The sequence below is a fragment of the Apium graveolens genome, chromosome 1 (genome assembly GCF_009905375.1).
Source record: "Apium graveolens cultivar Ventura chromosome 1, ASM990537v1, whole genome shotgun sequence".
Classification (NCBI taxonomy): Eukaryota; Viridiplantae; Streptophyta; class Magnoliopsida; order Apiales; family Apiaceae; genus Apium; species Apium graveolens.
This window is the reverse complement of record NC_133647.1, coordinates 184,925,027-184,943,397: the sequence shown is the minus strand read 5'-3', so window position 1 is coordinate 184,943,397 and position 18,371 is coordinate 184,925,027. Positions and strand designations below refer to the sequence as shown.

The window sequence follows — 18,371 nt, the reverse complement described above, 5'->3', positions numbered from 1 at the left end:
TTTACCCAAATAAGATAAAAATCAAATATAAAATATATATCTCTCAAAAAGTCGAAAATTATTGCAAATGCTAATTTTAATACGTAGATCTCGAAATTAGCTTTCCAACCATTACTCTTAATAAGATTTTGAGCGTACGGTTAATTTTATATGATTTTCGCAAGCTCTCTTTAATAATAACATTTTTCCACATAAAAATCAATTTATAATGCAATGACCACCAAATTAATCCATTCATTATTTTTAAAAAGTCTCTAGGACTACTATGAAGATAACAAAACAAATCCCATGTTTTTATCTTACTCGGATAATTTTATAAAAATGCGCGAAGGTTAAATAAACCTTTATTTAAATCAAATAATTCCTTTAAATTCATAAAAATGTCACAAATCACGTAGTCATGCACACAAACAAGCAATCACACATATACGAACATATAACAACTCATGTCTGATCATAAAATTTGTCTTTCTTTAATCTTTATCCTTTTCTATGCGTACCGGGTCACGTTCAGTCTAACGGCCCGACGCTCAGCGTTTCAATTACGCTTCTCATTATCATTATCGACCGACACGTCACTGGGATGAAATACTTTACTTAAACATTCATTTCACACAATCACTATATTTCACATTTTATATTCTTTAAATCATTACTAGGACGAGTTTCGTTCTACCTGACGGGCCGACAACACAGCTTAACTCCTAAGCTGACTCTTTAAATTGGAACGTTTTTATTTACGCTCCTATATTCTAATATACAGCAAAGACAATTAATCAACACTTAATCACATAATTATAATCACATCTCATAAGCATACTTTATTGACTTAATTACGTCACAAAATTCTCAGTCCTCACAGTGTGGCTGAGAGGAAGAATCACACTCTTAAAGAGATGATGAATACGATGTTGATAAGCTCTGGACTTCCGTAGTCGATGTGGGGGAAGCCATCTTAAGCGCAAATAATATCTTAAATATTACGATGCGCAAGAATAAGGATGTAAGTCCTTATAAATTATGAAAGAAGAAGAAACCAAGTTATCAACACTTGAAACTGTGGGGGTGCCTTGCAACGGTACTAATCCCTACACCTAAAAAGGTGAAGATTGGTCCAAAGACCGTGGACTGTATCTTCATCGGATATCCTTCACATCACACTGTATATCGGTTTCTCGTTCATGAATCTAAGAATCCTGATATTCAAAAGAATACCATTATGGAATCAAGGAACGCCTCATTCTTTGAGACAACGTTTCCATGTAATCTAGGAAACGAACAACCTATGACGTCTCAACGAACTTATGAGTTTATAGATGATGATAATAATGAGAGTGAAGAGAGTGAAGACGGAAATGTGGGGGTTGTGAGAAGGAGCAAAAGACAACGTACAGAGAAATCCCATGGGTAAGATTTTATGACCTATTTGCTCGAAGAAGGTGATTCGAAAACCTATAAGGAAGCGGTTACCTCACCAGATGGGCCTATGTGGAAAGAGGCCATCAAGAACGAAGTTAATTCGATTATGCAAAATCATACTTGGGAATTAGTAGATTTTCCAACCGGTTATAAACCATTAGGTAGCAAGTGGGTGTTCAAGGAAAAGTTGAAAACTGATGGCACTATAGATAAGTATAAGACCAGACTTGTAATCAAGGGATACAAGCAACAGAAAGGCCTTGATTACTTCGATACATATTCTCCTGTAACGAGAATAATATCCATAAGGATGATATTTGCTATCAATGCAATGCGAAGTGTAACAGTACATCATATGGATGTGAAAATAGCTTTTCTAAATGGGGATATATATATGAGGAAATCTATATGGAACAACTTGAAGGGTTTGTTGTCCCTGGACAAGAGAGAAAAGTCTGTAAATTAGTGAAATCACTATATGGTCTAAAGCAAGCGCCTATGAAATGGCATTAAAAATTTGATGAGATCGTGCTGGCAAATGGCTTCAAAATCAATGAATGTGATAATTGTGTCTATTATAAGGAAAACGAGAAAAGCTATGTCAAGGAAAATGACAGCAGTTATGTCATGATGACATTGTATGTAGATGATCTACTTATTGCCGGAAGCAATGATAAAGTGATCAAATCTACTAAGGACATATTGAAATCAAGATTCAACATGAAAGACACGGGACTAGCAAATGTTATTCAAGGATTTCAAATTTCTAGAACATCATAGGGTCTCGCACTAAGTCAATCTCAATATGTTGACAAGATCCTAGAAAAGTTTCTTAAGGATGACTTTGAAAAAGCTAGGACACTTGTGGATATGACTTTACATCTATCCAAGAATAAAGGTGTAGGAGTCTCCCAAGTGGAATACTCGAGAATAATCGGAAGTCTGATGTACCTTATGAGTTGTACAAGACTAGACATTGCATACTCAATTAGCATGTTGAGTAGATTTACGAGTAATCCGGGGGATCACTGGAAAGCAATCATAAGAGTACTGAGGTATTTGAGGGGAACTCGAGACTATGGACTGCACTATGGCAGATATCCAATAGTATTAGAGGGATATACTGACGCAAACTGAATATCTAGAAAGAAGACACTAAAGTCTACGAGTGGCTACATATTTACACTAGCCGGAGTGGCAGTATCATGGAAATCCTCCAAGCAATCGGTGATAACTCATTCCACGATGGAAGCTGAGTTCGTGGCACTAGATAAATGCGCTGAAGAGGCTGAATATCTACGCCAGTTTCTGGAGGATTTCCAAGATGGCCAAAGCCTGTGACTGCAATAGGGATATATTGTGATAGTCAATCTGCTATTGGCAGAGCACATAGCACGATGTATAATGGAAAGTTCCATCATATACGATGACATAGTTCTTGTTAGATATATTTGAGATGTCATGTCTAATATGATTTGTGTTTAGTTTTCAGAACTAAACAACAGGACATATTAGGACTTACTGAAATCAGATTTACTGAAGTCAGAACTTAATATCAGAACTTAAGTCGTCAGAAGATATATATCAGGACTTAAGTGCGGGAAGACTTTAGATAAGGAATGTGGCTGATTTACAGGATAAGATCTGGACTAAAGCAAAAGAAGATATGCATGAAGAGTTAGAGGACTAGAAGACTTGTAGAAGATATCTAATTGATATATTTTAGAAGACATAATTATATTCCATATCAATTAGAATATATCTTGTAACTATGTACTATATAAACACAGCTTAGGGTTTATACGTTTTATCATTATCGAGAATATTATTCTTTGTAACATAACAACTCTTAGTGATATTTGTTCATCACTGAGAGAGAACAACAGTTCATAGTGTAACATAGTTTATTTGAATATACTTGATCTTTGTTACATACTTGTGTTGAAATCGATTTGATTGTATAAACACTATATTCAACCCCCTTCTATAGTGTTGTGTGACCTAACAAGTGGTATCAGAGCTTTTCTGTTAACACACATACAGTAAAGATCCAAACAATCATGTCTGAAGAAACACAAACCCCAACTAAGCCCACCAAAACTCAAGAAACTCAAAATACTCAAACCCACAGTCGATATGAGACTATTAGGGTTCCCATACTGAGACCTTCTGAGTATCCCATATGGAAAGTGAAGATGGCTATGTTTCTGGAAGCTACAGATCCAGAATACCTTGACAGAATTAATGAAGGACCATATAAGCCTACCAAGCTCTCTGTTGCAGTTGCTGATCAACCAACAAAGTCCATACCAAAGGAGAAAGGTGATTACACAGCTGATGACATCTCATCTATTGCCAAGGATGCAAGGGTAAGGCATTTGCTGCATAGTGCCATTGATAATGTCATGTTAAATAGGGTAATTGGATGCAAGAATGCAAATAAGATATGGGATGCTTTGGAGACAAGATGCCAGGGAACTGATGCAATCAAAAAGAACAAGAGGACTATACTCACTCAAGATTATGAGCACTTTGACTCAAAAGCTGATAAGTCATTAACTGACTTATATGACAGGTTTAGCAAACTCTTGAATGATCTGTCACTGGTGGACAAGGAATATGATCTTGAAGATTCAAATCTAAAATTCCTTTTAGCTCTTCCTGAAAATTGGGATTTGAAGTATACTACCATAAGAGACAACTATGACCTTACTGAAACTACTCTTGATGAAATTTATGGCATGCTCAAGACTTATGAACTTGAGATAGATCACAGGAGCAAGAGGCATGGAAGAAAGTCAAGGACAATTGATCTTAAAGCTGAGGAGGAATCTCCTAAAGTGGTTGCCTCAAAGAGGGGCAAATGAAAGGCTCTCATCATAAAGTCTGATTCAGAGTCATCATATTCTGATGATGATGATTCAGAAACTGAAAGTTTACCTGAAATGGATGTTGATGAAGAGATGATGCAACTGTGTGATCTTATGATGAATGGTATCACAAAGATAGCCTACAAGAAATTCAGAAAGGGCAAGAAGTTTTCCAGGAAAGGTGGAAGTTCTGATAAGAAAGGGTTCAGAAAGATAGCCTACAATACGAAAATGCTGATAGCAGTACTGAAACTGCTGAATTGAAGGTACCTCAAACAACTTATGATTTTCATACTGATGATATTACTGAGTTGAGATTATATCTTAAAACCATGTTCATTAGTTATAGAGATCAGACTTTAACATGTGAAAGATTAACATATGAAAATCTTGCTTTTAAAAACAGAAATGACTATTTAGAAAAGGAGTTAGTTTTTCTTCATCAAACTAAGAAAGAAAGAGATGAGGATTTGTATGTTAGAGATGAAGTAATAAAATTGAATGAATCTCTAAAAACTGATTTAGAAAAGGAAAGAGAGATCATCAGAAGTTGGACTAACTCTGGCAGAACAACTCAGGATATACTAAGTAGTGGAAACTGGAAAGAGGGCTTAGGGTATGGAGATGATAAAAGTGAGAAACGAACTGTGCAAATTGAGCCAATTGTTGTTAAACAAACTGTTAAGCCAAAAGTTAATCCTGTTAAGTTTGTAGCAAAAACTGTAATGTCTGATTCTGAAAAGATGAAAGACTCTAGGACAGAAGTAAAAGAAAAGTCAACTTCCGACAAATTAAAACAGGATAAACCAGCTGAAGTTAACATTGGCTTAATGACTAAGAAGCAGCTTAAGCATAAGCTGAAAGAGATTAGAAATGTGAACAAGGTAAAGGAAGCTAGGAAAAATAGGAATGGAAAGGAAGGTGTGAATAAAAGCAATAATTATATGCCTGTTTCTAATGGTCCTAGAAAGAAATGTTACAACTGTGGAAACTCTAACCATCTTGCTTCTTTTTACAGGAAAAATAAAGATATAAACTCTTTATCTCCTAAATCAGGAGTTAAGAGTCAGTCTGTTAGGTTTAAACCACAAAATCCTTGTTTTCATTGTGGTAGTTTATGGCATTCCATTTATACTTGTAAGGAATATCATAGTTTGTACTATGATTATTATCAAATAAAACCTTCTTTGAAGAAAGTTAGTATTATTCCTTCTAGTTTAAAGTCTCATGCAAAGTCTGATATAAATTCTGATAAACAGCATGTTAGCATAAACTCTGAAATTAAATCCGCTGCAAATGCTAACAAACTTAAAAAGGCCAAAGGATCCAAGCAAGTCTGGATCCTTAAAACTAACCAATAGTGGTCTTTGTGATTGCGGGGCAACAGGAAAAACATCCTAGTTCTGGACGGTGGATGTTCAGGACATATGACTGGAAATAAAGCCCTGCTATCAGACTTTGAGAAGAAAGCTGGCCCAAGAGTTTCTTATGGAGATGATAACATGGGAAAAACTCTGGGATATGGCAATATCAGTCTTGGGAATGTCATCATTGAAACAGTAGCTCTTATCTCATGACTTAAACACAATCTGCTAAGTGTGAGTCAAACATGTGACAGAGGTTATCATGTGGGTTTCTTTAAAGAACACTGTGAAGTTGTAAGTAATTCTACAGGCAAAGTAGTTCTGAAAGGTTACAGGCATGGTAACATTTATGAAGCCAAACTTTCAACAAAATCTGATGGCTCTGCAATCTATCTATTGAGTAGAGCATCAATTGAAGAAAGCTGGAATTTGCACAAGAGACTCTCTCATTTAAATTTCAACAAAATAAATGAGCTAGTAAAGAAAGATCTTGTGAGAGGACTTCCAAAATCAGTATTCGCTCCTGATGGCCTTTGTGATTCATGTCAAAAGGAAAAACAAAGAAAATCTTCATTCAAGAGCAAAACTGAATCCTCAATTCTTGAGCCTTATCACTTACTGCATGTTGATCAATTTGGTCCAGTAAATGTCATGTCAATTGCAAAGAAGAAATATGCTATGGTTATAGTGGATGAGTTCACAAGATACACTTGGGTGTATTTCTTGCACAAGAAAAATAAAACTGCATCTACTCTAACTGATCATGTCAGACAGCTGGATAAGTTGGTCAAAGATTTTGTTAAAATAATAAGAAGTGATAATGGCACAGAGTTCAAGAATTCAATCATGGAAGAGTTCTGTAAAGAGAATGGAATTAAGCATGAATTTTCTGTACCTGGAACTCCATAGCAAAATGGAGTTGTAGAAAGAAAGAACATGACTCTCATTGAAGCTGCACGGACTATGCTTGATGAAGCAAAGCTGCCAACCTACTTTTGGGCTGAAGCTGTGCAGACTGCTTGTTTTACACAGAATGCTACACTCATAAACAAGCATGGAAAAACACCATATAAGATGGTGAAGAAAATGAAGCCAAATCTGAAATACTTTCATGTATTTGGATGCAAGTATTTTGTTCTTAAGACTCATCCTGAACAGCTGTCAAAATTTGATCTAAAAGCTGATGAAGGAACTTTTGTTGGATATTCACTTTCCACAAAAGCCTTCACAGTCTACAATTTAAGAATAAGGGTTGTCATGGAATCTATCAATGTATCTTTTGATGATAACAAGATTACTGGACTTGAAGATTTCAATGATCATGATCAGCTGAGATTTGAAAATGAAGATTAAATTTTGATTCTGTAAATTCTGATGGCTTAAATCCTGATCCTGTAAGTTCTGATGGGTTAAATTCTGATGTTATTGAAACTGTGGTAACTACTCTAAGGGAAACTGCACCTGTTCAGGGGGAGCAAGCTGAAGATCCTACCATAACTCAAGACTCTCATGAAGCATCGGAACCTGTCACTGGCTCTTCAAGTTCTGAATTATCAAGTTCTGATGAGCCAAATTCTGATAATTCTAGAAACTCTGATTCTTCAAATCCTGAAGGATCCAACTCAAATTTTAAAGTCTCAGAGAGCATAACTACAGGGGGAGTATCAGAAAATGCTGATGGAGACAACATGGATCATGGGGAAGGATCCAGTTCTAGAGATCAACTTCCATCTGCAAGGAAGTAGACTAAGGCATATACACCTGACTTAATAATTAGAGATCCTGAAGCAGGTGTCAGAACTAGAACAGCAACATCAAATGAATGTCTCTATCATTCCTTTCTATCTCATACTGAACCAAAGAAAGTGGATGAAGCTCTTCAAGATGCTGATTGGGTGCAAGCAATGCAGGACGAGTTAAATGAATTTGAAAGAAATAAAGTCTAGACCCTAGTGCCAAGATCAAAGAACAGATCAATTGTTGGTACAAAATGGGTGTTCAGAAACAAAACTGACAGTGATGGCATAATTACAAGAAACAAAGCAAGGCTGGTTGCTAAAGGCTACTCTCAACAGGAGGGTATTGATTATGATGAAACATTTGCACCAATTGCTAGATTGGAAGCCATAAGAATCTGTTTGGCTTATGCTGCTCACAAGAAGTTTAAAGTCTTTCAAATGGATGTGAAAAGTGCTTTTCTCAATAAAAAATTGGAAGAAGATGTATATGTTGAACAACCTCCAGGATTTGTAGATCCAAAATTTCCAAATCATGTCTACGGACTTGAGAAAGCACTATATGGCCTTAAGCAAGCTCCAAGAGCATGGTATGAGACTTTAGCTCAATTCCTTCTGAAAAGTGGATTTAACAGAGGCACAATTGATAAAACACTGTTCTACCTCAACCATGGAAATGACTTACTTTTGGTACAAATATATGTTGATAATATCATCTTTGGTTCTACAAATGCCAAACTCTGTGAAAGGTTTGCAAAGCTAATGCATTCAAGATATCAAATGAGTATGATGGGAGAACTTAGTTATTTTCTGGGACTTCAAGTCAAGCAAAATGAAGAAGGTACTTTCATAAATCAATCTAAGTACACCAGAAATTTACTCAAGAAATTTGGAATGCAAGATTGTTCAACTACATCCACTCCCATGGCCACTGCAACCAAGTTAGATAAAGATACTAGAGCATCAATAGATATTACTAACTACAGAGATATGATTGGCTCATTACTCTATTTAACTGCAAGTAGACCTGATATCATGTATGCTACCTGTCTTTGTGCAAGATTTCAGGCTAATCCAAGAGAACCTCATCTAATAGTTGTGAAAAGAATTTTCAAGTACCTCAAGGGTACAGCTGATCTAGGATTGTGGTATTGTAGAGAATCAGATTTTAAGCTAATAGGTTACTCAAATGCAGATTTTGCAGGATGCAAAATAGTCAGGAAAAGCACAAGTGGAAGCTGCCAATTTCTTGGAGGCAGATTGGTTTCTTGGTTTATCAAGAAATAGAAATCAATTTCCATATCAACTGCAGAAGCAGAATATATTGTTGCAGGAAGCTGTTGTGCACAGATTCTTTGGATGAAGAATAAGTTACTGGACTATGGGTTAGAATTTTCTAAAATACCTATTTACTGTGATAATCAAAGTGTTATTGCTATGACAGGTAATCTAGTTCAACACTCAATGACAAAACACATCAGCATTAAGTACCATTTCGTAAGGGAACATATGATGGAAGGTACAGTGGAATTGCATTTTGTTCCAACAGATCAACAACTAGTAGATTTCTTCACAAAACCACTATGTGAAGCTACTTTTACAAGACTGGTAAATGAACTTGGAATGGTTTCAGGTTCTTTCTCAAAATCTACTTAGTTTTTGCTCTCATGCATCAGAATTTATTATCAGTTTTTGCAAATTGTCTTATCTATATGTAATCTATGCTTAAATTGTAATATATTAAATACTGATTGTTATCTGATGTGATTCTATATACTCTGATAGTGTTTTGAATGTTCTCTGACTATTCAATCCAATGAGAATTACAGTGCTAGATGTTGACATAGTAGTTTTTAACATACTAGAAATCCCATGTCTGAATTAGTTGTTTATGTGGAAATTCATTAACACAAGCAAATTCTGATGTTAAGCTCAGTCAAATTTACTTTGTGTATCTTATTACTAAGTCACAAACTAGATTCTTGCTTCTTATCTGTCAAATTCTGATGTCAGTAAATCTTAAGGATGAACCACATGCTTGATAAGCCTCATTTATCTGAACAAAAGAAAAGAAAAGAAAATTGAAGTCAGGTACTTCTTTGAGATCTAGAGTAAATATGTGGAAGGGAAGACCCAAGTGCATTGCTGGTATTAAGTAATATGCATTAGAAAAAAAAATAAATTTTTCTTGGTGACTTTTCACATTCTCTGATTACTGGAGAAATACTCTGATAATAGCATAAATTCTGATAGCAGTTGTGACTCACTTACACTGAGAAGCCACTGTAAAAACAATGTCAAAAGATGCATAAAATGAGCATAAACAGTTGAGGTGGACTCTTGCATAAATTTATTCTATAGTAGACTTCATTATTAAAGACAGATTTTAAGCAATTTTCTTAGTTATGCCTTATTTCTAAGATCTACTGAAGTTTATCAGACTTTAATCTTTATCTGATCATTTGCAAATGCACACACTCTCACTCCATATGAATGATGAAAATTACTTTGGTGATTAAGTTGTTTTTGACAAACAGTTTAGTATTATTTGCATAAATTTTGAGGACAAGTTCTGATGAAAGTTCTGATGATTAAACTCTGAAGAAACAAGTCAGTATTTATATGAAGAATCACAGAAACAGACATTCACTTTTTGAGTACAGAAGCCATGTTCTGATGACCTTTAAAATCTGATAATAGTCAAGTTCTGATATTAAATTCTGATGGAAACTCTGATGCTTACGTGGCATTATTCTTTACTTGACTTATTTGTGGTAAATACTGTAACGGTCATATTTAATCAGAATATAATTAGGCGAGATAAAAACAGTCATAATCATTTGGGTTAGTGGTAAACGTGTTTGTCTTGAAAAACTGCATGTTCACTATAATTACTGATTATTTCTCGTGCCCACCAACTACTGCTTTAACTATTTACTGGCTGACATGTGTAAAATGTCTGTTTTACTTCCAAAGAGAGCTGTCGAGTGGAGAGAGTATATATATATGGGAGTTAAAAGATTTTACAATCTTTTACCTACTTTCTAATTCTTTTCTTATCTCTATTATTCTCTCTCTCTCTCTCTCTCTCTTACTAATAATCTCTGAAGCTCTATTTCTCACAGGCATTTTATCAAACACCTTCTCTACACACAATTTTCTCACTTATTTCTCTAAAGAAATGGCACCAAAAGATCTGATTTATGATGGAGCCAAGTTTGTTCCTAATAACTACATGGCTATTCTTTCTAAGGATGAAGCTCCATCAGAACTTCACTTCATCCAAGATTTTTTATCTCGAAGTGAAATTGGGTATACATTAACCCAACCAGAAGCACTCTCAAAAACTCAAGTACTGGAGTTTTGGAGGAGTGGTGTATATGATGATGGTGGTTCAAAATGATCCCCTAGTATTAATTTCACAACAGGAGAAGATGAACATGTGATGAATGTGTCTACAGTTCTCCAAGCTCTACATCTGCCAGAAGACTGCACTTTTAATTCAACAGTTGGGGAACCAGCTCTTCAATAGATGATGGCCAATCTTGGCTATGAGAAAAGTTTGACAAAGCTTGGATAATTGAAGAGGACCCATATCAGGAGGGAGTGGAGTTTCTTTTTTGACTGCATCACAAAGGCCTTTGCCAACAAGTGCTCCAATTTTAATGCTATACCCATATTGAGTCAGCAAATCGGGTATGCTCTCTTAAATTAAACACATTTTGATTATGCAAGTGCTGTTTTAGGATTCATAGGTGATAGGATGATAGAAGATAGAAACACAGTTTATTTTGCTAGATTCTATCAGCTTATATACAGATTCTGTTACTCTGATGCACCCCAACTAGCTAGTGAGTTGATTGAACCCTTTAAACTTGCTAAAAGGGCCTTCACTGACTTATTATCTACTGATAATAAGAAGACTGTACTAAGACCCCTCCAAATTCCCATATCTGTCAAACAAGTCTTAGTAAACTCTGATCCTCACAAATACAGTGCTATATATCCTGATGTACAACCAACTCAACCTCCATCAGCACCTACCACTACTACACAAACATCTCAAACTTCTCAACCTCAACCACAACCAACCATCAGAACATACTTCCAACCAACTCAATCCTCACAACAACCATCAGTACCTACCATCAGAACTTCATTCTCTATGCCTAAAAGAGTAAAGTCTGTTCCTAAGTCTCCACCAAGGAGAAGAAGGATGATTCTTAGGGATGAATCTGATGTAGAAGAGGAGCAAGTCCAGGTTCATGCATCGGAACATGTGACAGTTGAAGCTGAAAATGTAATTTTTCAGAAGACGGTAGCAACTGAAAAGGAAACTTCTCAGAAAGAAACTGAAGCTGAAAATTATGATATTTTAAAGAGAAAAAGAACTTCAAGTTCTGATGCTGCTCAGGCAACTCCTTCTCTATCAAGGAGATAAAAGAAATAGAGGGCAAGAAGGTATTTGGCACAACCTCCATCTGAGGATACTACTGAAGCTGAGGAAAGGGATCAGGAATCTCTGATCTCAAAGCCAATAGTAATTGAATCTTTTCCATCTCCAACTCAGGCTGAAGACACTGTTCAGGAAACAGTGATCACACCTCCTGTCTCTCCAGTCAAAGCAACAATAGTTGAAGATTCAGGATTAAGTCCTGAAATTGACCTTCACAGGCTGATCATTCCAACTGTGCTCTATTTGGAAGCTCCTACTGCAGCTCAAACATCTACTGTTAATTCTCCTATCTTACAGGCTGAGATACTGTAACACCCCCAAATCCGGGGTCGGGGATCCGGGTTGTCACGAGTTCCATTTCCCTTAATAATACTTAATCTTAATAATCAACCAACTACTGCATACTGTGACCCCACAATATACACACACCACAAGTTATAGTCTCAGAGATGAATATCCAAAAATAACACAAGTCATTTTATTCCACAATTATAATCCATTACACCTCAAAAGGGTTTCTGAATAAATTTACATATTCCTTGCCATTATTACAATTCATAAATATACATAAGTCTGGCACAACAAAGTTGAAAGCCTAGCCTATTGGTAGTTCCTACCTCAGCTACAGCGGCATCAACACCTACAGGATACTGCGCAACGTGTCCTAACCGCTCACGAATTGGGAGCTTGATATCGTTCATCTTGTCTATCTGTTGTTGTGTGATGAAAGAAGAAAGCAAGGGTGAGCAACCAGCCCACCGAAATAATATGTATAATAATTAACAATATATGAGCATTCTCATAGTACTCATGAAAGTCTTGGTCAAGAAGAAATGAACTAAGTTTGATATCTTAATGCGACGAAGTCGCAAAAAATTCAGTATATATATACATATATACTTCTCAAAACTTTGAAATCCTCTAACACGTATAATATACACAGAGTTCCAGTTTATAACTGTATAAAATATCGTTGCAAGGTGATGTAACACCACCAAATCCGGGGTCGGCGATCCGGGCTGTCACGAGTTCCATTTCCCTTAATAACACCCAATCTTATTAAACAATCAACTACTCTGTACTGTGACCCCACAATATACACACACACACCACAAGTTATAGTCTCAGAGATGAATTCCCAAAAATAATCACAAGTCACTTTATTCCACAATTATCTGTCAATACACCTTAAAAGGTTTTCTGAATAAATTTACATTTTCTTTGCCATTATTACAATTGATAAAGATACATAAGTCTGGTACATCAAAAGTTGAAAGCCTAGCCTATTGGTAGTTCCTACCTCAGCTACAGTGACATCAACGCCTATAGGAAACTGCGGAACATTTCCTAATCGCTTACGAATTGGAAGCTTTGTCATGTTCATCTTGTCTATCTGATGTTGTGTGATGAAAGAAGAAAGCAAGGGTGAGCAGCAAGCCCACCAAAATAATATGTATAATGATTAACAATATATGAGCCTTCTCATAGTACTCATGAAAGTCTTGGTCAAGAAGAAATGAACCAAGCTGATATCTTAACGCGACCAAGTCGCAAAATATTCAGTATATATATACATATATACTTTTCAAAATATTGGAAGTCCTCTTCCATGCATAATACACACAGAGTTCCAGTTTATAATTGTATAAAACTATCGTTGCAAGGTGATCTTATATATCTAACCTTGTCTCAACATTTTTCTGAAAATCTTTGACATGCACCAGATAATCATTTACTAGATATAAGTTTAAAAGATGAAGTTACAAGATACTCCAATATACTTATATCTTTTCCAAATACTGCTTGAACTACCACCGTTCAAGTTATAATGAGCTTTCAACAGTTCATCACATAGTTGAGACTACAAGACAAGATTTGAATAGATTAAATCTTTAAAATATCATCAAAATAAAATGAAGTTATGAGATACTTCATTTGATGCAAACATCATTTTGAAAACTTGACCCTGCCAACACTTAACAATCGCCCAACCGTAGCCTTTCTATCGAAGTGCTCTGGGTAGTGTTGCAGAAATATCCAATTGAATGATGAACTCATTACGGGAGTTTGCCACGCCAGGAAGACCACTTACTATGATCAGTCGTAGTAGTACAACCCCACCATTTTCTACATGTAGAGGAGAACCTGTCGGATTTACTTGTCAACCGAACACTGAACTCCTAAGGAATGGACCACCTTAGCGGAACTTCCGGGCCATTTGGGCCAATACAATAAGGCTGGGCCGGCGCTACTCGACCACTTACGCCACTCCTAGTTCAGATGAAATCCATGACTCTGAAACGTAAAGCTCGTCCCCCTTTCCCCAAGTAGAAACTTGTTGGTACGGCTCCACCAAGAAGTCGTATCTAGTTGGAAAGGAAAACTCACCAATATTTCCCAGGCGATGCCTGTTAATGGATTAACTTGTTCCAAGAATTTTACTTCCCGAGTGTTGGGTAAGTAATCAGAAACTCTTTTATCAGAATAGCAACCTTGTTGCGAATATAAAATACACCACAAAGCCGGATCCCTCAGGTTTTGAGCGAGTATTTAAATCCCCTTCGAAAGGAGGATCTTAAATATAAAAATGAGTTTTGGGATCCGCTCTAACTTTTAAAAATCATTTTGAAGACTCGAAAACATTTTTAAGAATGTTTGGAGTGATGCTGATTTAATAAAATAAATCAGTCCCAATATATAAAAATATATGAATATTATTATTTAAATAATATTCCCATAAAGAATAATCTTTATAAAAATAATTGAAGTAGATGTTGTAAAACTTATACTTGAAATGACTCTTAAATAACCAAAGATATACTTATACGAAAGTAATATTTTTATTTGAATAATCAAAAGTAAGTTTGATTATTGACACATTATTCTTTAATAAAATAAAGAATATTATTAAATAATAAGCGGAGTCATAATACCTCGAATGAATATTATAAATAATATTCATTAAATAAAATAACGGAGTCATACATCCTCAAATGAATATTTAAATAATATTCATCAAATAATATGAACTGAGTCATAAGCCCTCGAATGAATATTCAAATAATATTCAATAAATAATATAAAGGAGTCATAAGTCCTCGAATAAATATTCAAATAATATTCAATAAATAATATAAAGGAGTCATAAGTCCTCGAATGAATATTCAAGTAATATTCAATAAATAATATAAAGGAGTCATAAGTCCTCAAATGAATATTCAAGTAATATTCAATAAATAATATAAAGTTATCGAATAAACCTTATTCGATTAATAGTTTTGAAAACTATAACCATACATATATATAAATATATATATATATAAAATCTACTCGGGATCCTCGACTCCCGGTTTTAGAAAATGTTTTCACCTTTGGGTCCTTATACTAAGGGTATATGCAAATTACCGTTATTCCCAAGCATATGTATTATCAACTGAACCAACAGATATATATGGCAAGAATACGAAACAGGCATGCATATGTACCATATCACATGCTACAATATATCGCAAGAATTTGCTAATTTAACCATCATGCATCTATCACAAGATAATGCATATACAAGTGTATACATCACAATAACAGTATAACGGATAGAAAACTTGTCTGAGTGCTCCCGGATAGACTTAAGCTTAGAGTGGGTCCGATAACCTATGAACAACAACATAAGTCGGAATTAAACCCCGGTCGCTTAAGAAACTAGACTTTAACCATTTAGAGTCCTAACGTTCGCTTTCGCGCTTAACGATTCACTTAAGTCGCTCGAGTACTCTCGGCTCCACCATTTTTAATAAATTAACCATTAAGGGTTTTAAGGCGATTCTTTCGCGAGTGTCTTACAAACTGCCTAACACACTTAACATAATTGTTTCATACTTCAATTAGTCCTTTAAGGTCTTTAACCTATGTTTCGAAGTAAGGCGAGGGGTAATGATTCGTTCGCGAAACGTCGTTACTTAAAACGGCCGTTTCTCCTAAACCATTCATCGGAATCAAACGAACCACATATCAAAACGAAGCTCGTAACATGAACTATCTAAAAATGGCAATAGTAAAAACCTATCAGGGAGTTCTCCGGTCCTAATGTTATGAACAAAAGCAGTCTAAAGTAAATCGGACATTACGACGGCTATGTTTACGCGATTTCCCAAATTTTTACCATTCCAAATCATATCAATCCAACTACCAATCAACAACAACTCAAGATACACATCAATGCTACTGATTTCAGTCATAATAAGCTCAAGGATCTCAATCCAATCATATATTATAACATCTCCAAATTCAACTAAACTACTTAACAATTAAGCTCGAATCATGCTTATCATTCAAATTACTACTCATCCATCCAAACCATCTCCAAACTTCAACATTCAAACTTATTACTAAAGGGTGTGAAGATTTATACCTTCCTTGGGAGGTGTTAAGTTTCTAGGAAGCCTTAGGGAGCCTCCTACAAGCTTGATCTTTCCAAAGAAATCAAGAACACAAAGTTAGGCTTTGAAGTTTCTAAAAGTCCTATTTAAGGAACTGTAAAAAGGAGGGTCTTACCATGCTTATTTGGAAGAGACTTGTGAACAAGAGTTGTAGGACATCTCAATACCTTTCCAACGAGCTATAGAACACAACATTTGAGTGAATATTGAAAGAGATATGGCAGTTTGAAGTTGCTGGGTTTGTTTTAGCCGAGAGCTTTCTTCTTGAAATGGGAAAGTCAACTTCTAATTTTTGTGTTTTATGATATTTGCTTGGTTGCTTCTCCTTTTTCGCCTTGGAAAATATTTTAGCTTTTTACCATGGTAAATTTTACATGGCCCAAAATCAACCAACAAAACAAAACCCCTTGTCATGCTTATGTCATCTTGCACATGTCATAATGCTTCCACTTGTCCATACCTTGTTGGTTTTATGACATCATCATCCCTAACCTCCTTGATTAACTCCTAATTGCTTGCCTAATGACCGCTGATCTGTTATACGGTTCGCTTAACTTTCGTTTTCGTTTATCATTTGAGGGATCATACCCGGGATCTTATTACTTAGGTTTCTTTAACCTTTCTCAATACATTATATTTCTTTCATGATCCTCTCTTATAATCCTTGAATTTAAATCCTTTTTATTCTGTTACCTTATACTCAATTCTTTCTGTATCTAGTAGATTTTCGGGAAAAATCAAAGTGTTCGGAATTGGATTCTGACGATCTTTACATACACTTATATACCATATAGAGTACTAATAAAATCTCAGAATATCCATAACAGAACCCCTACATAGTGTGGCATGAAAAGTTTTCTCATTCAGCATAATCTGCAAAATCACTATTCATAAGGGTTTCAAAAATTTCCAAAAATTGGGGTTATTACAGTCTTCCCTCCTTAAAAGGATTCCGTCCCGGAATCAGATAGAAAATGAATAGGGATACTCTCTTAGCATTGCACTTTCTAATTCTTGAGTAAATTTTCCCACATTGTGGTCCTATAACCGAACTCTGCCTAGTTTGATAACCCTTCTCCTAAGCACTTGTTCCTTTTCACTCTTTAACCCTTCCTGGTTGCTCCATATAGGTTACGTCGGGTTGCGTATCTATGCGCTCATATGCCTCTATTTATCTGGCATCTGAATTTCACTTCCTTAACATTGATACGTGAAACACGTTACGACCTGCTACATGTTCGGGGTTAGGGCTAGCTCATATGCTAACTTCCCAAACGTCTTAATATATCCAAGGGTCCAACAAATTGTAGACTTAGCTTTCCTTTCTTTCCGAACCTCATCAATCCTTTCCAAGGGATACCTATAACATTACTAGGTCCCCTATTTCATACTCTTTATCCTTTCGTGTCATGTCCATCTTGGGCTACTACCAGTCGTCCTCTGATTAGATCTATCATATCCTTGGTCCTTTGGACTACTGCGGGTCCGAGCATCTTGCGCTCTACAACTTCATCCTAACATAAGGGAGATCGACATTATCTTCCCTCAAGGATCTCATAAGGCGACATCTCGATAATGACATATGATCTATTGTCGTAAGATAACTCAATCCGAATTAAGTGATCATTCCAAATTCTTTCAAGTCTATTGCACAGACTCTCATTATAGCTTTTATCATTAGAACTTTTGCTTCTCAATACCTATTCTTTTCCAGTTCGTAATCGCTACAACCTTCCGTTCCTAATATTATACGGGTTATACTTTTGCTCGTTAGCATTCTATAACCTTTTAATAACCACGTCAACCTTAGTATCACGAATGTGTTTCCATTCCGCATACTACCACCACTTTATTACTCCCTTTTTTTTCAGTTGTTTCTATTTTCCAAAATTTGATCAATCAAATAGAAGTAAAGGAATTTGTTGAGAGATCACTATGATCATGAACACTTGTTATATCGCATAGTTAGTACAGAAGGTGGCCAGCCTTTAGTACTTGATAAGCAATTAAATAATAGCTGGTATCCTACTAGGCTTCTATCACACAGATAGATAGTCATTCGGCAATACCTCCCCTTTCTGGAAGGGTTG

General features: G+C 35.6%; 1 protein-coding gene across 1 annotated transcript; it reads left to right on the top strand.

The window, feature by feature from the left end:
• The first annotated feature begins 1,417 nt into the window (after nucleotides 1-1,417).
• Nucleotides 1,418-1,885, top strand: LOC141713226 (putative mitochondrial protein AtMg00820). The gene has a single exon (XM_074516541.1). The coding sequence runs from the start codon at nucleotides 1,418-1,420 to the stop codon at nucleotides 1,883-1,885; it is 468 nt and encodes a 155-aa protein (XP_074372642.1).
• The last annotated feature ends 16,486 nt before the right edge of the window (nucleotides 1,886-18,371 follow it).

What these genes read in the sequence shown, in the direction of transcription:
- LOC141713226 (XM_074516541.1), top strand. Translation starts at nt 1,418, where the DNA reads ATGACCTATTTGCTCGAAGAAGGTGATTCGAAAACCTATAAGGAAGCG.